General features: G+C 47.0%; 2 protein-coding genes and 1 non-coding gene across 7 annotated transcripts; 2 read left to right on the top strand and 1 right to left on the bottom strand.

Annotated features, from left to right (window-relative positions):
* Positions 1-5,870: 5,870 nt before the first annotated feature.
* Positions 5,871-13,496, bottom strand: KPNA2 (karyopherin subunit alpha 2). 3 transcript variants are annotated; one of them, XM_027749713.2, is made up of 11 exons: positions 13,047-13,496; positions 10,917-11,029; positions 10,684-10,821; positions 10,154-10,242; positions 9,361-9,629; positions 8,178-8,272; positions 7,825-8,088; positions 6,980-7,213; positions 6,718-6,900; positions 6,461-6,610; positions 5,871-6,352 (listed from the first exon to the last, which is right to left on the bottom strand). In XM_027749713.2, exons 1-11 carry the CDS (start codon positions 13,096-13,098, stop codon positions 6,260-6,262), a joined length of 1,680 nt encoding a protein of 559 aa, XP_027605514.1. In that variant the 5' UTR covers positions 13,099-13,496; the 3' UTR covers positions 5,871-6,259. The 3 variants fall into 3 exon arrangements, with proteins under 3 accessions (XP_027605514.1, XP_027605517.1, XP_027605515.1); XM_027749716.2 differs by lacking the exon at positions 13,047-13,496 and adding an exon at positions 11,747-11,849; XM_027749714.2 differs by lacking the exon at positions 13,047-13,496 and adding an exon at positions 11,227-11,356.
* A 271-nt stretch (positions 13,497-13,767) lies between these two features.
* On the top strand, positions 13,768-13,840 carry TRNAR-CCG. Its single transcript has one exon. It is a non-coding gene; the product is annotated as a tRNA-Arg (tRNA).
* Positions 13,841-15,432: 1,592 nt separating this feature from the next.
* Positions 15,433-21,347, top strand: CUNH17orf58 (chromosome unknown C17orf58 homolog). Of its 3 annotated transcripts, none has more exons than XM_039390173.1 (6): positions 15,433-15,547; positions 17,368-17,970; positions 18,091-18,171; positions 19,676-19,867; positions 20,215-20,274; positions 20,373-21,347. In XM_039390173.1, the coding sequence occupies exons 1-6, from the start codon at positions 15,496-15,498 to the stop codon at positions 20,558-20,560; spliced, it is 1,176 nt and encodes a 391-aa protein (XP_039246107.1). In that variant the 5' UTR covers positions 15,433-15,495; the 3' UTR covers positions 20,561-21,347. The 3 variants fall into 3 exon arrangements, with proteins under 3 accessions (XP_039246107.1, XP_039246106.1, XP_027605520.2); XM_039390172.1 differs by having other exon boundaries at positions 20,212-20,274; XM_027749719.2 differs by lacking the exon at positions 20,215-20,274.
* The last annotated feature ends 1,171 nt before the right edge of the window (positions 21,348-22,518 follow it).

The following is a 22,518-nucleotide window of genomic DNA, read 5'->3' as shown; positions in this document are numbered from 1 at the left end:
GGCTACGAGGAAGTAAGCTTTCCATTTAGTTAAAATGGGTTTTCTTGGGGTTTTTTCCTGTCATGTTTGTTCCTGGTGTATTTTTTTCTGTCTGTAACTACAGCACACTGAACTCTGTTGACAGCTGCAAATCCACTGTGCAACCCAGCAGATCGAGTTTTGTGTTCTGCAGCACTGTGGGATACCTGCAGATGCTCTTGGTTGCACCAAATAGAAAAGTTTTTAAAGGTAGTCTGGACAAAAGCTGGTTGCAGGACTGAGCTAAGCTGATTTTTTTTAAGTAATTCTTATGATAATTTGCTGTTAAAATTGGGGTTTTTTTAGAAATTATTAGATCCCCATTGTTAGGTTTCCTCAATTCCCTCTGTTTTTCCTTTCTGACTTCATTTACATCTTGTAAAGTTGTTACCATTCCCCCTCTACTTATGTTTTCCTTCCCTAATCCATGTCTGGCCCCAGACTGCAGGTGTTGATATACTCTTAGGTACAGATGGGTAATAGCTTCAGTTTTAGGAACTACATAAAACAATATTTCTACAAGGAAGAAAAATTCCTGCTCAGTTCAAGTCCAACTTTCCAAAGCAGTTCTTCAGAAGTGGAATGTGGATGTCCTGTCTGCCCCATCCCCCTGCCCTGATTTCCCTGTATTGGGAATGTTCTCTCTATTGTAAGTTATACTGCAGCAATGGGGTTTTTTTTTTAGCCATTAGGGGAAAGGAAATGACATATGGAGAGAATTCAAGTCCCTCCTCATTCCTAGAGAGTCTATCCAGAAAGTCAGAGTGCTGAGCTCCATCCAAGTGTCGTTTCCTGCTCAGAATTGGGAAGGGGAGCTGGGGGTGGGAGGAGAGACGGATACGTAACATTAAATTGCTGCTTCTGATTAACAGCACATTCTGCAAATGATTTCACAGCGTTGCTTTGAACAGAACTGAGCCTCTGCAGCCCAAATATGTGTAGCAATCCACTGATGAAAGAGCTATTTTTACATCTGTTTCATATAGTGGGTAAAAATGAAGTGATTGGGACGGTGGAAATGTGCTTTGGAGATTTCTCAAGATTTTCTGATAACTTTGTACCTCCAGTCTTCCACATGCCCACAGAGCACTGTTACACACTCCTACTGGTACAGCTATTTCACCACTGTGAACCTGCACACAAAGTAACCTGGAACAGAGAACAAATTAGGCAGCTTTCCACTCTTTTATATGTATTTATGTGTATGACCCCACAACTTATAAATATATAAAAGTATATAAACACCACCTTTGAAAGATGACCCCATGATTTCCATTTCACATTGCTATGCAAATTAGAGAAAGATAGGAAATAAAGGAGAACAATTCCTCACTACACTGCACCTCTTTTGTTGAGCTCATAAGTTGCTCCAACCTCCTCCCCAGTGAAACCAGTGCCATTGATTTTGCTTTCAGCGTGTCAGTCCCTCCCTGATCCGTGATTTACACATCACTTCTGGAGCTGGCTCATTGTTTTATTTAGATGATCAGCACAACATTTTAATGTGGTCAAGCAAGTGTCAAACCTTCGTAAGGATTGACAGGATTTTTCTCCATCCTGCTGTCATTTTTCTTTCCTCTCCTCATGCCTTTAAATCCCAACTCCACTTCCCTCCCACTAATGACACTCCCCAGGGCAGTGGGTGAACTGCAACCTGGAAACAGGCCACGGCTCTTCCACGAAATCTTCTGGCTTCTGCGGAATAGCATCCATTTCCTGGAGCCAGTCTGAGACAGACAGTGCTCTGCAGTCAGAAACAGGAATCCAGTGACCCCTAATCCAGAGGAAGTGCTACGAAACTCCCAGCAAATCAATTCTCTCTTAGCTGTGTCCACACAGGAGTTTCTACCTAACTCATGTCAGTGCCATTCCCTGAATCAATGAGGTTTTCCAAACACACAGTGAACAACTTTGCACACCTGTAGCTGAAATTCTGAAGTTTTCTGAAATTTCCAATTGCCTGGAGTACACCACTCCCAACCTGAGGAGGGGTCCCCTAATTCCCTGTTAGACTTTTCTCCTATTGTGTTCCTCTGAAGGCCAAAGGGTTAATGAAAGTCCCAACATTTTCCATTATAGGTCAAGTATCACCAGACACAATTAACCTTCATTAATTACTTCTGTTTTGACTAACAGTGCTTCTTCTCCAAATTGCACGCTCTTCCAAAGTTTAGACTGTACTTAAGTCTATATCATACCTTTTCATAGAAGAGCTTCAATACTCCTGGGATAATCCTATAGTCAGGAAAAGGATAACTGTGACCAGAGGTGCTGTGGGTTAACTGGAGGAACGGACATCAGGATTCCCAGGCTCCAGGTGAATTCTGCCAGCTGCTTTCTGAACGCCTGTGGATAACTTTATGTCTCAGTTTGCTCTGCTGTAAAATAAATTTAGGAACAGGAGAGAGCTGTGAAATGTTGTTGGCTAGTGAATTCCTCCTCCTGCAGACTTACAGCTGTTCCTTTTTGCTGGTATTCCCGTAGTTCTGTGCAATTTATATCATTCTGGATAGAATAGCAGGAAGCAGCTTTGCTTAAGAGAATATTTCAGTCTAATTTCTGCTAATTTAACCACTTCTGGCTTAAACAGTTTAACTGTTTAAACTGCTCTTCCTCTAGTGGACGAACAGACTTGCTACTGAACGACAGGACTGCAAAGCCTCTGCCCTTCTTCCAAAGCCTGGCACCTCTGGGAACAGCAAGTGGAAGCAACCACCCAGAAGCATCTGCTGGCATCAGAGTTTCAGAGGTGGTTACGTTTGAGATCTCAGACTAAAATCTTGCCATCCCTGCACAGATAAAGCAGCATTAGCAACAACTGCATTCCAAGGCAGTTGATGTCAGCAGGGGTCTGTTACTGTTGCTCTCAGCACAGAGGAGTTGGCAGACTGACACACAGGCCCCCAGACATTTATTTCAGCCCTTGTCCTGAATTAGATATTTGACAAATGAAGAGGACACAAGTTCTTAAATCTGACCAAAAAAAACCCCAAACCCAACAAACTAAGAACCAGGAGCTACAATAATTCTCCTCTCCCTTTTTTGCTCCTACCACTTTTTTAAAGCTCGAGATGCAGCCTCATGGGTGACTGTGATCCCAACCTCAGAAATAGTTTGCATTTTCTTAGAATAAGGAGTGACTCACCCCAGTCACTTACTCATAATCACTGTAGATTGATGCTTGTGGAAATTGGTGCTGCCAACAGGGCTCATTGGTGGACAGGCTGAACACATTTTTCTTGGATAAAAACAGTGTCTCAGTCCCCAGAAAGTTAATTATTAAGCCACTGAGCTGTCAGGCATCTGGAGAAGAATTTGCAATGTTCTATTCTTAACTCAATATACTAGATAAATCTGAAACAATTAATTCAGAGGGAAAAAAAAAAAAAGAGATAATACTATTGAACAAGTGTCCTGCACTCTCAGATATATACACACAGAGACAGAAAAGCCAAAGTTACTGCACATATGCTAAAGAGCAATTAAATCAAGGATTGGGGTTTTAAAGTAACAGTACCCTGACTTTAAAGGGGTTTTTAAAAGGTTATATCTTATATTCAATATTTAATCTGTTTAAATATTTGGAAGTTAGCACATTGTAGTCACACAAACATCTAAGATTTTATCTCTGTGTTTTTAACAGGAAAAGGGAGCAGATCCCACCTGAGTATTCCAGGCGGGATTATCCCACCTCATGCAGCAGCAAACGGGACTGGGAGGCGCCGGCACCGCCCTCTGCCGGCACAGGCCGTGTTTTACAGCTGCAAAAATTCGGAATTCCGAATTCGCAAGCCATTATGTCATTGCCCGTATAAACCCACAAACATGAAGCGTGGGGAAGGAATGATTCACTGATTAAAGCTGACTTTGCAAAATTTGTTTTCTATAGGTTAATTCTTTCCGTTCCCTACAGTTACACAGAACATCATGATTTTACAACTGATGATTTTAGGTCAGGGCTGGAGGTTTGACAACAAAGCAAAGGACAGAGGAGGCTTCATGGCAGATGTGTAGATGCCCTATTTGATTTCCTTGTGGATTTTCCTCTCAGAACATCAAAGGATTAAGCATTGCAAGGAAGGTGGATCTTTCCCCTTAGCAGTACTTGTGTAAATACCAAACCCTAGTTCCAAAGATGCTGCAGTATCTGTGGTGTCAGACCATTCTCCTCATTTTGGCACTGTCCAGCTGCTTCCAGAGGTTCTGGGTGCCACCGGCAGCTCATCCCTCAGTACAGGGGTCAGGCAGGGTTGGGAACACCCCACAGCCACAGTTCCATCTCTTTAGAGACAGCTGCAGCTTTTTTTGGGTGTAAAGAAAAACATGGTTAACATGGTACAGTCCAAAGTACAAAGATCACTATTAATCAGCCCAGGATAGTGGGGTTTTTGCAAGGCAGTCTCCTTTGTGACAGGTAAAATCTGCAACCCCTGTGTGTCACCAAGGCCACCCTCTGAGCTGGATGGAGGATCACACCTTAAATAGCCCAGCAGAACTATCATTAGGGCAGTGACTCAGGAGTGATGGCCCTGCACAAAACCCTACCTTGCTAACAAAGAGATCTATATGACTGTAGATGCAGACAAATTATCTGCTGCCCTTTGTAACATTGTCACAGTCCAACAATAGCCAAGATCCACAGAGGGCACATGGTCCAGATGTCATCACCAGCCTCCAGTTAGGGAGGGGGTCATTTGCCAGCAAGTGTGGGATAGGGAGCAAGTTGTGGGAGAGGATAGATCTGCCCCACACTAATGAAAGCAGGAGTGACACCATCCACAGTAACTCAAAAGAAATCTTTGTTAGCAATACACAGGAATTAATCCTTCATGAAGCACACCTGATCCTACATGGATTGCCAAAGAGTTACACCCAGATCCACTTTTCTATGCTTGTGCACTTCAAAACAGACTTGGAAGCACTCAACAGGTGACTAACGCACAAGACAAAACCAGATTTTTTCATCAGGTTCATTTAGGAGAATAAAAGAGGGTTTTATTTTGTATTTGGGGTTTTTATTCCCCTCCTGCATCAAGGCAGAAGCCAATGGGAATTCTGGGAGAAGTGTCTACATATTAGGTTTTTCCCCCTCTACATTTTAATAATAAAACTGCATGCTATGGTCCAATTAAGTCATGCCTATAAAACATCTACCCCAAACTCTGACCTCTCCTGCACCATCATTGGAGCTAAAGAAGCTCAGAGAGCTGAGACAATACAGTTATTCTAATGCATTTGACTCCTGGGAGATTCCAGTTAAATAGCTCAATCCAAGTTTTTCCAAAAAGCTGGAAAACAGAACTACAGTTCTTCCTCTCCACTCACCACCCACCCTGCACAACCACCTCTAGAGAGAGAATGGGTTCCTGTGAGTAATGATTTTAGAAATGAAAGGACAACAAATTCCAAGAAAATACCATCATTTTTGCCCTCTAGAGCAGGAAACAGCTTCAAAGCCCTTCCTAAGCTCTATCCTGAACATCTGTACAGTTGGTTAAACTGCTGTACTTACCCCTCCTCCACACTATTACCTGCAGTTAAGTAGCACTTCTGGTCTTTAAATATTTCTCCAAAAGGCAGGAGCTAATTTAGCTCAATTATGAACAGGGTAAGATGAATCAGATTTCTATAGGAAATATCTAGAGAGAAGTAGCAATTCCTTGGTCCTGCAATAATAGAAGGCAGGTGTATGTAGAAGTCAGAGCTTGGAGTGCCCAGGCTGTTCTAAACTCACCATCTTCAGCATTGAATCTCTCACAATTTAGACTTGCCTTCATGCCATTATCTACTTTTGACCAATTCTACTTACCCTATCAAAATCAGCCCTTGAAAGAGCAAGTGACACAGCTGAATTGGATGTACTGATAACACTTTATTGAACTTCAAGTAAAATCCTCTTTAAAAGCCTGTTGTGTGTTGTACAGCAACAGGTCAGGTAGAAGGTTAGAGGCCTGCAGAGTGGTGGCTCATGCTCTGTGAGAGGCCTGTATTGCTCCACTTGCATTCTTACCCCTGACAAGGACAGAAAGAGGAAGTATTTACAAGCAGACCTCAGAGAAGGACATTTACAGTTGGGAATTCACAGATATATATAGTTTGAACTGTTCAAGTATGTTTCAGTTGGATAAAGTGCTACAGGACACAGAAAAGGCAGTAAAAACAAGAGGAATTATTAAGACAAAGAGGTGGCAGTCATTTATGTGCTAAAACCACTTCTAGGTGGCTGCAGTATCTACAAGATCTAGAAGTTGAAAGAATTGGGGGTGTTGCCCTGGATTTGGAAAGTGTAGCTGTCAGCAGTAGAGTCTGGTACAACATTCTGGTCTTCCTCCTCCTAGAAGGAAAAGAAGAGAGTGTTGAAATAGCAGTAGCATTTTAACCTAGTAGCCAGTGCTAGAATAGAAAATGAAAGTGGAAAAAAACCAACCCTGCAGCCACTTACTTCTGCTGAGAAATATTTCTCAATGATGGTGGATGAGGCTCTGTACACTTGTTCATTTTCATGTGATTGAAGAGCTTCAATTTTGTCTAGACCCCCACACTCCTCAATCATGAGGCAAAGCTTTTCAGTCTCATTAATCTTCTCAGCAGCCTGTGAGAGAAAAGCGTGGAATCACCTCGGGAAGGATCTGTGGCAGCAGTACTGGAGAGCCAATAGCAACAGCTTGGACAACAATCAAGTAAACTGCACCCACATACCAGGAAGATATTGGAAACAGCATCCAGGATAACCAGCACAGTTTTGCTGTCCTTAGTCGTGAGAAGATTCAGTAGTGGTTCAAGAACACCAGCCTGAACAAGATACACGATCTGGTCAATTGTCCCACCGCTCGTGTAGTTTGTCACAGCCCACGCGGCTTCCTTCTGAGACTTGAAATCCCCCTGCAGAGGTAAAAGCAGAGTGTTTGAACATGGTAATAAGAAGAAAAGCTTCAACATGGTAAATATAGGTTTTGCTTACCTTCCTCAGAATGCCAATGAGATAAGGCACCAGGCCATGGTCCACCACTCGCTGGATCTGATCCTGACGCCCGGCAGTGATGTTGGACATGGTCCAGGCTGCTTCTTTCTGAATGTTGTTTTTATGGTGGGAAAGGAGACTTGGAAAGACAGCAAGTGCTCCTGAGTCAATAACAAGCTGTGTCTGCTCATCAGTACCAGTGACAATATTTCCTATGGCTCTTAATGAAGGAGTCTGAAACAAAGACAAAAGTAGTACTTAGGAAACTCATTCAAAACTAGATTATATTATACCAGATACAGCCATACTTGTTGCCCATCCACTCTAACCTTCCTAGTTAACAGATGATATGCTCTGTACAAGGGGTTCCAGGTTCCTACTCAGCATTACACAGGCAGACATTAACAATGCTAAGACTGCACACCTTCCAAGGCCCATCTGCAAACAACCACCCAGGACAGAGCTCAGGAAAACTACCTGCTAAGTACTAATGCAGCTTTATTATACTGTAATTACAAGTGGGCGCTGTGCACACTGTAAACACTGTCCCTAGAAGTTGGATTTGCAACAGCAGTTTAAAGGCAAGCTTTAAAGAATGTTGACTGCTGTGCTGGGCTGTGAGTTGAATCCATGATTACAGAAAGCAGTTTAATAGTCACCACCACAAAGCTGGCTGCCCTGTGTGGAGCAGTCTCTACACAAGGCAGAACTCAAGTCTCACCAATGCAAAACCTAGAACAAGGATCTGACTTATGTATGAAAGGAATCATTCAGTTATGTGGATGCTACTTGTTTTATCCATGATTCAAAGAAAGCAACAGCAACCTGCACATCCAATAACTTACCATTATTGGCAGTTCACTACACCCCAGGAGTCTCACAAGTTGTGGCACCAACCCGGTTTTCACAACAACTTCTATCCTGTCATTGGAACCGTCTGTTAGGTAGGAAATGGCCCAGCAGGTGTCTGCCAGCACCTCGGGGTCGTCGTGGTGCAGGAGGCGGACCAGGGTGGGCAGGATCTGCTGGATGGCTTCGATGGGAGGGGCAGGGTTCTTGTTGCGACACAGGTTTGAGAGGGTCCAGGTAACGTTGCGCAGATATCCCGACTGCAGGGGTTGAAATAAAGGGTTAGAAATGGTTTAATTTGCTTTTACTGACTTAAGTCGTTGTAATGTGAATCCCACTGCACACTTACAGCCAGGGAGGAGAGGTCAGGAACAGCGAGGAGACTCAGCAGCGGCTCAATTGCACCGTATTTAATAACCAGATCTCTGTAGGCAGAGCCATCCCCTGGGAAAACACAAAAAACAGCCAAGTGAAGACCAGAACAGAGGGACATGTGCACACAATCATTATGTGTTAGAGGATTAGTTCTTCTCCTGCTTCAGAAAGGCTAGAAGAAATAAGATGACAAAGGGACTGCTGCCATGGTTAAATCACATGACAAGCATGTGTTTTTCTAATCAAGCCACTGAGCTTGATTTTTTTCTGTAGGAAGAAGAGGTAAATGTTTTCTATACATCTTTTCTTAGGAGTTCATAAACATGTACATCTCTGTTTAGTTATTTGGAAACATACCTCAGCCCTACCGCTAGATCAGTGCTTCCCCCACAATATGGGACTTGAAATGCATTATAATCCTCTGTTGCATGATTGCCTGCTGCAGTATAATGCTGATGCAATGTCAGTTTGACTGAAAGGTCAGTATTGCAAGGTATAAAAAATACTTCACAATTGAGTTTAAAGCTTTAAGGACAAGTTTTAAGAAAACTCCAATCAAACGTGGCTTTTAATCAAGCTCATTTTCTCTGTGTGAGGATTCACTGTTGTCTCTAAGGCTCAGCTGTTGGACCACAATACAGCAAATACAATATTTAACTACATTATTTATTTTGACTATGTTTTTGAAGAATAGATCCAACACTAGCAGATCAAGTAATCTTGAAAGGAGCACGAGAAACTTCAGGATATAAATACTTTCCCCACCAGCAAGCAGCTGTTTCAAAGCAGGGAATATTGGCCATTACATACACAATTATGAGTCACCTGGTTCCTCCCTTCCCCCTTCCAGTCAACACACAGAGCACAGCTCATTGATAAATCACAAAAACATTAAGTGAGAGACACGAAAAAGGCTTGTGTTGTAGCACATTTAAAGATCTCTCAAACCTGGACTGAAATCTGGAAGCAATGCCCACAGTACCACCCACAGGTTGCCAGGCATTGCATGAGCCACCTCACACCAGGTCTGAAGACAAAGAGGTGCTCTGAAGAGCAGAGCATGTCATTACTTGAACACCACTGGGGCAGAGCTCCCAAGCAGCTCAGCCCTGCACAGCAGGGGTGATGAATCAGAGCTGTGCAGCACGTGGACATACCTGCGATGTTCCCCAGTGCCCACACAGCCTGCTCACTGATGTGGGTGTGGGGGGAGGCCAGCAGGGAAATGAAGGCTGGAATGGCCCCTCCATCCACCACTGCCTTGGTTTGCTCCGAGGTGCCGGATGCGATGTTGGTGAGAGCCCAGGCAGACTCAAACTGGATGGGGCTGCACTCTGCTCTGCCCAGGAAGGACACGAGCTTGGGAATCAAACCAGCTCGGATTATGTTGTCTATTGGGGGCTGCTTCTCTCTTGAGAGGAGTTTCCTAGGGAGGAAGGCAAACAGAAAACATTATTTTACCTTGCTGTTCAGATCTCTGCTAGCAAAACAGTCTTAAAACAAGCATATTTAAAAAAAAAAGTTTAGCATTGTCTTAACATTCAGAGAAGGCAACACAACACAGCATAAAGGACAAATGCAGAGAAGCTGAACACCAGCTTCCTAAGACTCTGCTAACATAGAATTTGGCATGTCTTTACTACTTGAGAGGTTCTGTTCAGACTCTGAAATAAAGCAGACCTGCAAGAGTCATAATACATCTGAATTGCTGAAGGTTTCTCAGCAGAGGTTAATGACTGCCAGAAGCAGCACTGCAGCAATACTCAAGCTTGCTAAAGGATATTTTAGATCTGGAAAGAGAAATGAAACTTGGTATACTTCAAGTCCCAGTCATCTTACAGTTCACAGTATTCTAAGGTGGAATATGCATATGCAGCCACTTAATCAATGCTCTCCCCTTGCCTAGTTACTGGCATGCACAGCTGAGTTAGGTCCCTCTTAACTACTTACCTGGCAGCTTGAGTAGCCTGTAGCTGCAGCTCCATATTATTACTATTAACTCCTTTGACTATTTCTTCAACTGACCAGTGTGCCAAAACCTGTACAATAAAATAATAATAAATTTAATAATAATAATAATAATAATAAAAAGTTAATGCTTTGTTGGGAGAGAAATGTGTATTCCCAATCACAGAGGGCTTTTACACAATGGCACGAATGTGCCCCAGTTTGCAACCAATTTGCTTATTATCACCACCATGTGATACTCCAAAAGCCTGTTAGCTACAGCTTTACCTGCAGTTATCTGAACTGCTGAAAGCTTTCTTAATCAAGTGTTTCACACCAGTTACACTGAGCTTAAAGTGTAGCTTCAGCCAGTTGTGTTTGAGTGCTTTCCATCAGAGTTGATAGTACAGACACTTCAGTAGTTAGTACACATGTAGTAGTGCTGTCCCCTCCAAGAAGGGATTCACACTGGCCTGGCTGCAGGAGCTCCTATTGAAAGACTCCAAGTGTGTCCATTCCAAGTACCTGCTTACCTGATTGCCCTTGTTTTCCTGAAGGGGAGAAGTGGCATCGTCTGGTAAAGTGCTCACATTTCTTCTTTTAAGCATCTGGTCGTCTTTCTTAGCTTTCCTCAGCTCCACATTGACTTCAATACGCCGCCTTCTCATTTCCTGGAGGACACACATTGAGTAAGTTCTTGGCTTTTGCAATTCATGTTTAAAGAGATAATGGCTGGCTAAAGCACTAATTGCACCAGAATACTCACTGTGCTGTCCTTTCCTTTGTTCTTGAACCTGTTCAGTCGAGCAGGTGTATTGGCATTCTCATTAGTAGACATCTTGCTTGCTAGATTTTTGAGAGGAGCAGATAAAGACAAGCCTGAAAACAGAGCAAATAAACAGCAAGTTTACTCCACGAAAGTAAATTAAAAATTTAGATCAATACTCGAGAATGAGAGGCACTTGTTTGTATTAGATACAATAGCAGCCTCTGACTTGGACAACAGCTGCCTCTTTAAACAGCCCGATGTTACAGAAAAGCTTTAGCATCAACACAGAAGCAGAAGACACACTTACATTGTTAAGACAATTTCAACCACAAATATTATCAGAGTCGTTATTTTTGGGAGCAAGATAGATCTTCCATCCCTCGGAGAGCACACACACATTTAAATGCTATTTGAACGCTTTTTTCGCTGTGTCACGTACTCGTGCCGCACAGGATCCCACCCAGCCCCACCCCGACCCTTCTGGGAGAGAACAGCGAGCGTTCGGGCGAGCACAGGGAGCACAGGGGCGTTTGTAAGCCGGTGCAGCCAGCAGCAAACAGCAACGGCTACACGGGTAACGAGGCAAACCCCTGCCCCTCGGCCAGCCCCAGCCTGACCCACTGCGGCCACAACCCCGCTGGAGCAACAGCCCGCACAAGGATACAGCAAGATACACCGGCTCTGTCAGCATAGCAGAGACACGAGAGGCTCCGGAGGGAGCCCCGGCAGGGATTGCCGGCGGAGCACGGCTCTTCCTGACAGAGCAGCGCACGGCCCGCGCCCCCCCGACCCACACCCGTGTCCCGGTGTCCAGCCCAGGCCCGCACCTGTCCCGCGGTGCCGCCGGTCCCGCTGCCTGAGCCGCACGCCGCTGGCACTGCCCCGGCCGCCCCACGCGGCGTTTAAATTTCCCGCGGCCGCGCGCCGCCATTGGCCAGTTCGAGCCAAAGCAGCGCTCTGATTGGCCGGTTTGAAAGCAGCTCGCCTCGCGTAGACGGGGCGGGCCCGGCCGGATGTCACGTGGTCACACGTCCCGGTGCCGCTGCGTGAGGGCGCGGGGCACGCCGGGAGTTGTAGTGCCGGGGCCCGGCCCGGCGGGAGCGGGATGGGGAGGGGCGGTGTTTGTACCCCTGAAGGGGTTTGGGGCAGAAACACCCACCCACTGCCTCGCGCAAGGCCCAGGTTCTGCCTCAGTGACCGACAGGCACCACAGGCTGCTCCTGAGACAAGGGCATGGAGTGGCGGGATGGGGGGAATGGCTTCCCACTGACAGAGGCTAGGGTTGGATGGGATATTGGGAAGGAATTCTTCCCTATGAGGGTGGGGAGACCCTGGCACAGGTTGCCCAGAGAAGCTGTGGCTGCCCCATCCCTGCAAGTGTCCAAGGCCAGGTTGGAGCAACCTGGGCTAGTGGAAGGTGTCCCTGCCCATGGCAGGACGTGGACTTGAATCATCCTTAAGGTCCCCTCTCAATCCACTCTGTGATTCCACGATTCCATGACCCCCTGTGTCTCCTGGAAGCACAGCGCATAGAAATTTAGGTGTGAGGCTGCAGCTGAGGGCAATTCCACAGCCATCAAGGTAGATAAAACTAAATCAGACAGAATAACAAAAGGATTCCTGCCCTTGTGGCTTGGCCTGAAAAGGAACAGGTCTGGGATTGTTTCCCATGGGTTTGGCCTGCTCATGAGGGATGGAATACAAAAGAATACTCTGTTTCGCAGGAGATGTATTTCAAATCATAAAACCTGGGGAAAAATCTGACTCTGACAGCAACTCCATCATCTCAATATACCTGTAAAGTACAACTCAGATAGAGAAGTGTCAGGGATGTACATCGATACATCTGTGTGCTAAACCATTACATTATACCACTTTATACTGGTCTGTAGGTGCACACAGTGGAGGATTTATGCAGAGGAGGGGGAATTACCAGTGACACCTCACACAGTGTTTTGGTTTTGGGCCTTACATTTCTGAGCTTTGTAAAGAAAATCACAAAAAACAGTTAAGTAAGAGCAGGGAGTCAAGAGAGGAGAAAGCACGTTACTCAGAAAGGGAGATATTTAAAAGGACTATTTTGACAGAAAAAAAGGTAGTTCAAAAATAGAAATCGAGGTAAAACACCTGCTCTCCTGAAGGATCGGAGGGTTGGCATGAAGGAATCCCACTGGGTCATGGATCGCTGGCAGTGCAGGGTCCGGAGCAGTGAAACCTGGGCACAGGGATGGGTGTTGAGGGCAGGGAGAGAGCCGGGAGTGCCTGGGACACTGAGGGGGCTGTGTGAGGTGCTGCAGGCGGTATGGGGGTGTGAGGGAGGTGTCCCAGCTCCAAGGGCTGTTACTGGCACAGCCAAGCCATGGAGAGGCGGAGGGAGGCCAGAGAGAGGTCAAGGTGGGACTGAGGTAATGGGGCTGCAGAGGGTGTGAGGTGAGAAAAAGGGCTGTGAGGGGAGACTGAGCTGTGAGGGGTGAGAGCTGTGAGGGGAGAAGGGTCCCTGAGTAAAGAAGAAGGCCGAGTAGTAGTAGAGAAGATCGCCTGCACGGGATGCAGCCAACAGCCACAACACAGGAACCACGGCCGGGACGGGACAGTGTCAGGAAACCGAACGTCGGGAGCCCGTGAGGGGAAGAGTTTCGGGACAAGGATAACGGGGGTAACGCGCTCCCGCCGGGGGCTCGAACGGGCTCTGAGGCGCGGGCGGGGCCTCGGGGGCGGGGCCTCGAGGGCACCGCGGCCAATGGCGTGCGAGAAGGGCGGGGCGGGAGAGCGGCAGGGCCCGCGGGGGGCGGGGCCAGCGGCGCCGGGCGGGGCTCTTATTGGGCGGCGCGCGCAGGCTCCAGCGGGTGACCCAGTGGCCTAATGGATAAGGCATCAGCCTCCGGAGCTGGGGATTGTGGGTTCGAGTCCCATCTGGGTCGGGCCGTTACTATTTTGTGTCTCCGTGGCGGGTCCATCGCCCACCCGGGACCTTCCGACTCTTTTACCGCCCCCAGGGCCCCTTCCCGCTCTTCCTGCAGCCGCCTCCATCCCGCCGGGGTCCCGCGGCCGCCCCCCTCCCTGCCGGGATGTGGCCCCGGCGCTGCAGATCCCTGTTTTCCTCAGCCCCGCTGGAAAAGCTTTCCCATGTTTGCTGCTCGGGCGTCCTGGAACGGTGGGAATGCTCCAAGCGTTACTGGAGCTGCTGGAATGGTGGGAATACTCCAAACGCCACTCCTTCTAATGGGGGTCCTGTCCAGGTAAAGAGGCCGGAGGAACTCAACACCAGCACAGGCACAGTAAGGGTTGAGTGACAGCACCGCCTAATTCAGCAGGAAAATCCCTGGAGCACAGGGCTGTGGGATGCTCCCGTGTCCATCCATCCATCCAAGTGTTCACACTCCTGCTTCTCTCGGTCGGTCGCTGCAGGTACGAGCAGGACACGAGGTACAACAGGAATGCAGGAGCTCTCCTCTCCCTCATCCTTAGTTTACATTCCTATTCCCACACTAGCTCTCTTGGGATATTTCTGGACTTAAAATGGTAAAAGTAACAAAGGAAATTAAGGATTAATAAATGCTGCAGTAGAAATGTAACTCACTGTGTTAAAATGTCCTTTATTTTGCACATTATTTTAGTTAATTTTCTGTATCTTCAGCCATTGCTGCTCGAGGTAAAGCCCTGAGCTTTTAAGAATCTTATTGAACTGCTTAATTAAGGCAGGACAAAACAGACTGCTTAAACTGGACAACCATCCATGCCCCAGGCACTGCCAAAGGGGAGATTTTCTGTCAGAGGTGGGTTCCAGGAGCCTTTATGGGGTTTATAAGTTGTTTGTTGCACCTTGAGCGAGTTCACAGACTTCCACAACACCCGGGAGAAGCCGGTGAGAGACGCTGTCACAATGGAAATGTTGTGTGGCAATAAGGTCACATAGAAATAAGCCCCCTTAATTCAGTAATCCAAATCAGGGCTGGCTTGGTGTGTGAAAACTTGCAGAGTTCTTCTTGTTAGCAAAGGGAGATTTCAAAATAAAGCTGTGTCGGATCAGCAGAGCTTTGCCTTGGGCTGGACAGTCACTACTGCGTTTTTCAGTCTGAAGAGAATCACTGGAACTGGTTCCTTAAACTGAAAGAGGAGATTACCAGCTGTGTAAGTGGAGGTGGCCAGAAATCCCCAAATATGTTCCACTGCAATGCACATCCTTCACAGATGCAGTGAGGCTGTTCCAGCACCTTCCAATTCCAATATGAATTCTCCATATCCAATAAACCCTGACCTGTTCTGTATGGTTTTTCTCTACAAAGTGCCATAAGAGGCAAGACTGTCCCCCAAATAAAAAATCTGTTGCTAAAAACATATCATTCCCAGCACACAGGGGACAGCAGCAGCGCAGAGTTATTCCCGATGGGAAGAGGTGCTGGAGCACATCCCTCCTGGGCAGGGGTGGTGGAGGGACGGCAGCAGCTTGGTCTTGCTCCAGTGGGTTGTCCAGTGAGTGATTCCCGTTTCCCCTAAGGCTGCCTCTCATTAGCATGAAACGGGGGAAGGGCATAAAAGACTCCAGTTCATTTTGAGTCTGGAAAAATACTTCAAAATGACAACCCAAGTGTTCTGGCTCCTCTGCTTTGCCATTAGATCATCCTCTGGTAAGTCTGTTGCATTCGGAGCGGGGCTGGGGCAGCTTTGCCTTTGGAATCAGGGGAGGCTGAAGACATTCCTGCAAGTCCTTGCCCTCCAGGCTGTAGCCTTTTCAGCAAGTTATATGTAAGGGCTCAGGAAAGAAACATTTCAACCTGTTTGTGGGATGGGAATGCAAATTGTAATATTTGATTTGTCAGATTTGGAGGAACTGAGAGCACCTGGCAGGAGCAGGCAGGGAGCTGGTGCCATGAGCTCTCAGTGGCAGGTGAGGTTTGACTTGCTTCTGCATATGGGATTTTTATAACTTATATCTCTTTTAGTCCCCTTCACCTGTAAATACCATGTTTCTGACTGACTGCAGCTCTGTGCTGCCATGAGTGCCTGCAGCAAGCTGTCCTGAACTGATTTATTTGGAGTTTAGTACATCACTCACAGAAAATAAATAAGATTTACATCTGTTCCATTGGGAATTAGTTATGTTGCAGTCATATGTCTTATGCTGCAACAGCCAGACAGGAATATGCTGGTACAGGAGCAGGAACCTCAAGGTCCTGAATGGATTGAGTAGAGAAAAATGAACTATTTCTTGTTGCACTCCGTGACTGAGAGAGCGTGATGAACTGGCAGGAGAGTGTTCTTACACACCCAAGTGTGAAACACCTGTTCAGAGTGCACAGCTCATATTGAACCATCTCCAAAACACCCTTCCCTGCTGCTCCCTTCAGCTTGGACTCCTTCCACCCCGCTCTCCATGGACATTCTTTTGACTTTACGTGTGGCCAGCCCGAATATCAGGGAATCTTTCCCATGACAGCAGCTGGTGAGAGCAAAGGGGGAGAAGTGGCAAGGTCAGCAGTTGAGTCAGTCAGAGGAGATAAACCAGGACGTTGTTCATCTGTGGATGTCAAACCTCTCTTTTCACACAGGGATTGGGATCTGCCTCCTACACAGAGTAACCACAGCCACGAACACCCCGACGGCGGCTGTGTGGGGGTGAGCTGTGTGAAAACTCTGCTGGCTCACTCAGGGCATGCACTGAGGGGCTAAAGGAACAGGAAAATGGACTGCAAGGGGAAATTTCTCTCTTCCCAGGCTAAACAGAAGGCCATTTTGCTTTTTGAGGTCCAAGTGATTGAGGTGAAGGTATAAACAAAAGCGTAGGTGACTGCCCAGCTTGTGTGAACAGTGTCAGTAAGTCATTTCTCACTGTATTCCCAGACATTTCCTCTCTTTCTCAACCCTTGTCCTCTCAAATTAAGAAAAGCCTTGAAATAACTGTTTCTCAGCAGCAATAACCTAATTACCAGTTAGAAATCCAAAAGTGTGGATAAAGATCTTTCCAGTAATGTCCACAGCCCAAAGCTGCTGAAAAGTCCGGATGACACTGTCAATAAGGCATCCCATGGATGGGAAAACCAAATAGTTCTGCTGTCATGGTCTTTTAAACAAGCATCCCAAATGGCAACGTGAACCTTGTTTCCTCAGATGCTCCCCGGAGACTCAGGGGTTTGAGAAAAGGGTTTGTTTTTAATTTGCAACAATAATAAAGTAAAAATGCGAACCTCCCGTTCTGCTCACACAGCTGCATTCCCTGTGCTGGGCCTGCCACGTCTGAGCACAGAGGAATGAGCTGCTCTACTGTATTTCATCTGTTCAGCTATTTATCAGTTATATATTTATCAGTTATTAGTATATCAGTTATACATTGTTGAGGGACTTATGGGCTAGAACCTCAAATCCTCCCATTGAGAAGAACATATAAAATAACTATGTAATAACATATAAAAAACTGAAAGTGCTGATTTTCTCTCTCCTTTTGATGTAGGATCCCTGCCCTATGCTGAGAAAGCTGGCCAGGCTCTCAGCAAAGATGCTTTTAGTTCAGCAGCTGCTGCACCTGGGCAGGTGAAGCTGCCAGCCCGTGGCACCAGCAGTGCCAGTGGGAATTCCAGGGAACACTGGATCCTGCCTCCCACCCACCTGCAGCTGCCAAAGCCTCCTGAAATCACCTCCCTGCCCTGGGACAAGAAGAAACGCACCAAACCTTCCCTGGAGAACAGCACAGGGCTGAGGAAACACCTCTGGCAGCCTCTGGAGAGCCCGGCTGAGGGGCCTTTTCCCAGCTCCCCCGACTCCAGCCAGGCCAACAGGAAGCACACGGACCGGCGCCGGGCCGGCGCTGCCAACAGCGTGTCCGCCCGCTCCCACCACGGCACAGCCTCCCAGCAACAGGGGACACCCACCCGGGGAGCTCGTCCTCCCCCAGACTCAGGGGAGTCAGGGGATCCCAACACGCTGCACTTGAACCGCCCGGGCCAGACAATCCCCTACAAACACCCCGATCCCATCACGAGGATCCCCAAACCCTCCTGGGTCACCAACCGCTGGTCCCTCGGCCCCCCCAACCCCCTGGGAGTGCTGAGGAAAGGTAAGGACAGGCTGCTCTGGAAAGGGGAACCCAGAAATTCCAAAGGCTGGGCGGCATAACTGGGATGAAAAATATCCCCAAAGGCCCATTTCTGTCCCTCAGTGTGTGTTCCCGTTCCAGATGGTGACAAGGACAAGGAGTGTCTGGCCCAGTGCAGGGGAGAGCGGGATGAAGTGGAGGCCTTTTGTGCCAGTGAATTTGGTAGGTTGTGTCCTCCCCAACCCACACAGAGCACAGGCCCTGCTGTTCACCTGCTGCACTTCCAAAATACTGTTAAAAGATACCATAAGTATGTTAAATAATTACCAAGTACACTAAGAGTCCCCATCACAGCTCCTTATAAATGTACTTATGTTGCGCTTTCCCTACCTTGGGCTAGTATTGATCTTTTTTTCTGTTCCCTCTACTTTCCACTCCTGGCAGGAAAAGTGTCCTTGGGACTGGTCAACGGAACTGAAAAGACCAATTGTTTTAGATAGTCTCAGATTAAACACTGTAGCTGGGTTACTTACCTCCTACTACTTGGAGCGAGTTTGATTTTGGGGGCTGAAGTTTGAAATGAAAATATAATGGTGAACCAAACAGAACTAAAACTGTGATCCTCTCTCTAGAGAGGATTCTTCCTGAAGTTCCTTAGGATTCAGTGTCTTTAGTCCTTGTGTCCACACTGATGTGACTAAAGATGGCAGGAAACAGGCTGGCATTTCTGTAGGGACTGTTTAAGGACAAGCATTTTCTGACTGAAATCCTGCCTTGTGCTCACGAAGTTGTGAAACAGATACCAACTTTTTCTCACAGTATTTTAAGAGATAAGGAAAATACAACCCCAGTGGTAACAGATGTTTCCATTTGTAGAACATAAACACGTTAGGAGACATCTGTTTTCTCTAAATGGAGAAGTCAGGAAGTGCTTTCTGCAAATGCTGCCTGTTTTGGTTTTTACCACTCTCACGCATTCCTGTGCAACGGGGGCTTTACAGTGTGTGCTTTAGCCTTTAACCAACAGCAGCCTCACTCTTCTCTCAAATCAAAAAGACAGGTAGGAAAAAGGAAAAAGTCTGAGCAACAGCTGAGCCAAGGTTCCATTGCAGTGATCAGAGAGCTTCCCATTTCTTTACATTTCCAGTGCTGAGCAGAGCTCTCCCCACCAAGGCAGGTGTAACACCAGCTGTAACAGCCCCCTTTGCCTTTCCCACCTGACACGGTGCTGTTTTCCCATTCCTGGAGTCAGCTCAGCACTTGTCAGAACCAGGAACTGGGAGCACAGCAAGAAGTGATTGTCTGAACACACAACACAGCCTACTTGGTGCCTTTTCTTCCAAGTGTTTCATTTCCAGCTCACCTTTGTACTTCAGTGGGAAGTTTTACATTTGACCATTTGACTTTGTTAGACAAACACATCCACTTTTTATGTATTGGGATAGAAAATGGTACTAAACCCATCCCTGTCTTTTGGAACATTCTATAAACGCCACTAAGAAACATCTCAGGCCTGTAAAGCACAAGGTTAGTAAGGCAGCAGAAACTCAGGCAATGACCTCACCAAAGGTGACTTGAAACAACTCCCACTGCCCACCGAATCCAAGGATTTCTGCTGACACTTCCTTTGAGCATTTTAAATAAGAGCCTTCACGCATACCCTGAGCTGCCACCATATATACAATCTGATCCTTGCTTTTTTTCCCCCCTCTCTCCCTTAAAACAGCAGTGAATGGAATTGTTTATAACATGGAAAGCCTGGGGAATGGAGTCCACTGGATTACCCTCCTGGTGAACGGTGATGGATTGTACAAGATGAGTCGCCTGTACGTCGTTCCCGATGCCGCCTTCTTCCGAGTCCACATCCTACTTGTGGATACTTTGAACTGCAGTAAACCCTGTCCAGACTTTAAACTTGGTAAATAATTCCAGCTAAATCCATTCTGCTATTCCTCTGCATGCAGTGCCGTCTTAGTCTGCCCTAGTTTAATAGGCTTACCCTGGTTTGTCAGGAAAATCTGGAAAAAAAGCATTTCCTCAAAGTGAAGGGCTTTTTCCATCCCAGTTTCTTGAAACTTCCAGAAGAGAAGCTGGAAGAAGTCAGGTATCAGTATAGTCCTTTCTTAACTTTATCCGGTTCCAAAATGATTGCAAGCTTTCAGGATTGCCAAAGCAGTTTGAGCAGGAGCTTAAGCTGCTGTCTTTATCAGCAGTCCAGTTTTCCTTCTAAATGCAAGTTAACCAAACCACTATTTGCCCCAGCAGTAAATCATCATGTCTGTGCAAGAACCACCCACAGGTCCCAGGGGAGCTCCGGGTGCCGTGGTACGTTCGGGATGTTTCCAAAGGGCACAACTTCCCACCTGTTCCCACCCCCCTGGGAGCGCAGGGAGTGATCCCACATTCCCTCGTTTGCTTTGCAGGGAGCAGGTACATCGTGATGGGGCGGATCTTCCACAAGCGCCGGGAGCTGCCGGCGGAGCTGCTGCCGGCCCTGCGCGGGCGGCTCCGGCCGGGCGACGGCTGGATCGGGAGCAGCAGCAGCTACGTGAGGAGGTTCAACAGGAAAAGGGATCACAAGGTGCAGGCGGCGCGTTCCAAGTGTCCGTAAGGTCCGGTGGCTCCGTCCGGGACACGGGGAGCAGTGGGAGTCACCCCCCAGGGCACACCTGGCCAGGGCACCTCACGCCGGGCACCGGCTGCGATCGGACACTGCTTTGTGCTTCAGCAAACACGGAATGCCCTCACCAGGCACCTCGGGTGGGGTTTAGCACAGAAGTCAGGCTAGGGAATGTTAACTGGTCATGGATTTGCTCCAGCTTTTTCAGAGCCACAGGTTATTGTAGCCTCCCCTGCTGCAGTGCACCCCTAATAATCTGTAGTAAATGTACAGTTCTGGAGGCTTCATCCTCAGTGCTCAGCAACTGCACTTTAGAACCTCTCACCTTGAACACGTTAGATCTGTACACAGCTTTGTCTGCCCAGGATGTCACACAGTTCTGCCTGAAGTATCACATGCATTTGATTCAAGAGAAACCAACAGCACTAAGTATCACTTGTATTGTTTTGGTCTCCTCAAATGTGTCTTTCGTGCTACTTCTAAAAATCACATCATTCCTCAACCAGAGCTGGATGTTCACAGGAAGCACACGGAATGGAGGATAACTATTTGAGTGTATGAACACACTGACTGAAAGCACATCAAGAACTGCACAACACAAATGCCCAATTTGGCTCATGAGTAATGGCACAAGTTCATTCCAAGGAATGCAGAATGAGCATGGACTGCACAGTGTGTGCCTGGTTACACGGGCAGTTCCTCCTGAATGCCATTCCCCTTCAGAAATATCACCCAGCTTGTACTTGCACATCAGTAAAGTTACTTTTAAAATCAAAGATACAATCTTTTAGTACCTTTAATGTGGTGGGACGGAAGAACCTGTGAAAGGGCTGCAGAGGGAATCAAATGTTTGCTGTTCCCAGTCAGTCTTTGCAGGTCTTAAGTCTGTAAAAGAAACTAATAAAATGTTCGTGAGGTTCTGGTTTCACCATCTCCTGGGTTCTGGAAGACCCAAAAAGCTTATGTTATCATAACAAACAAAGGCATCTCCTTGTTTGACAAGTTGGGGATTTGACAATACATATTTATATTAAGAAATGGAAAAAAGCAGCGGAGCTTAAAAAAAAATACATATACAGTGGTATGACGTGACCTGCAACAGGAAGTAGTGGTTTCTCTAAGCACTTTCTGTCTTGAAACAAAGGTAGTTCTGGCACATTCTACCTGTCACACACCTCTGCAGCTTCATTTAGTGTCACTGAAAAGTCACAGAGCAAGGGATGGGTGACAGGTCACACTGCATCAAGCATGTCTTGATATGGAGCCAAGTACCAAGAGCAAACATCACACATTTGGGACCCAAAGGCTGAGAAATTTACTCATAGTGTGGGTCTACCTAAAAAGTAAATTGTCTCACTTCTGCTCTGTGAAAGCCTTTGCATGGAGCACACCATGGATAGATGGAATTTTCCTGAGAGACTCTGAGGGGGCTTTGATTTGGCAGCAGGAGTGTTCTGGCAGCAAATTCGAGCACTGGAGTGACTGGGAGGGACAGGAGGAAGGAGGAGGAAGGGTTACATGAGCATCTCAAATTTCTGTTTCTATTTCCAGCCAAGTCCAGGGACCAACCAGCAACTCCTCCAGGCATCCCCCCTCCCAGAGCAGCATCCAAGCCCTGTTCCCACTACTGTAACCTAACCCAGGGAAGTGTGGGTACAAACCCAACACTGTGACTGTCCCTGGGAAGGGATAAGCACAGGACACCAGTGCTAAGCCCGAGTTCCATGCCAATAACTGACACAAAACACTCTTGGATAGAGCTGCTGCTCTGGGAGCCCGAAGAACAATTTATCCTGTGTTCCCTTTTTTTGTCCTCTTACCTTTCCCTTCTTTCTTGGAAGATCCCTCCTTAAAATGTTCCCACACCAGCTGAGCAAGAAGCCACTGCATGTCCCAGCCCAGCTGAGATAGAGCTGGAGCAGGACTGTTGATACCAGGCTCATCACACA

This window comes from Pipra filicauda, unplaced genomic scaffold, assembly GCF_003945595.2.
Source record: "Pipra filicauda isolate LSUMZ 115617 unplaced genomic scaffold, ASM394559v2 scaffold80_size11013439_pilon, whole genome shotgun sequence".
NCBI classification, from domain to species: domain Eukaryota; kingdom Metazoa; phylum Chordata; class Aves; order Passeriformes; family Pipridae; genus Pipra; species Pipra filicauda.
The sequence above is the reverse complement of the archived record's forward strand: the minus strand, read 5'-3'. Positions and strand labels throughout refer to the sequence as shown.

Bases quoted from the DNA above. Each gene is read 5' to 3' on its own strand.
- KPNA2 (XM_027749713.2), bottom strand. From the start codon at position 13,098: ATGACCCAGTGGGATTCCTTCATGCCAACCCTCCGATCCTTCAGGAGA. The intron at 6,611-6,717 runs GTATGTGGGTGC...TTTCTCTCACAG, and splicing joins CTGTTTCCAATATCTTCCTG to GCTGCTGAGAAGATTAATGA. The intron at 6,353-6,460 runs GTAAGTGGCTGC...TTTTCCTTCTAG, and splicing joins AGAAATATTTCTCAGCAGAA to GAGGAGGAAGACCAGAATGT.
- CUNH17orf58 (XM_039390172.1), top strand. From the start codon at position 15,496: ATGACAACCCAAGTGTTCTGGCTCCTCTGCTTTGCCATTAGATCATCC. The intron at 15,548-17,367 runs GTAAGTCTGTTG...CTTTTGATGTAG, and splicing joins TGCCATTAGATCATCCTCTG to GATCCCTGCCCTATGCTGAG. The intron at 20,275-20,372 runs GTACGTTCGGGA...TTTGCTTTGCAG, and splicing joins GGGGAGCTCCGGGTGCCGTG to GGAGCAGGTACATCGTGATG.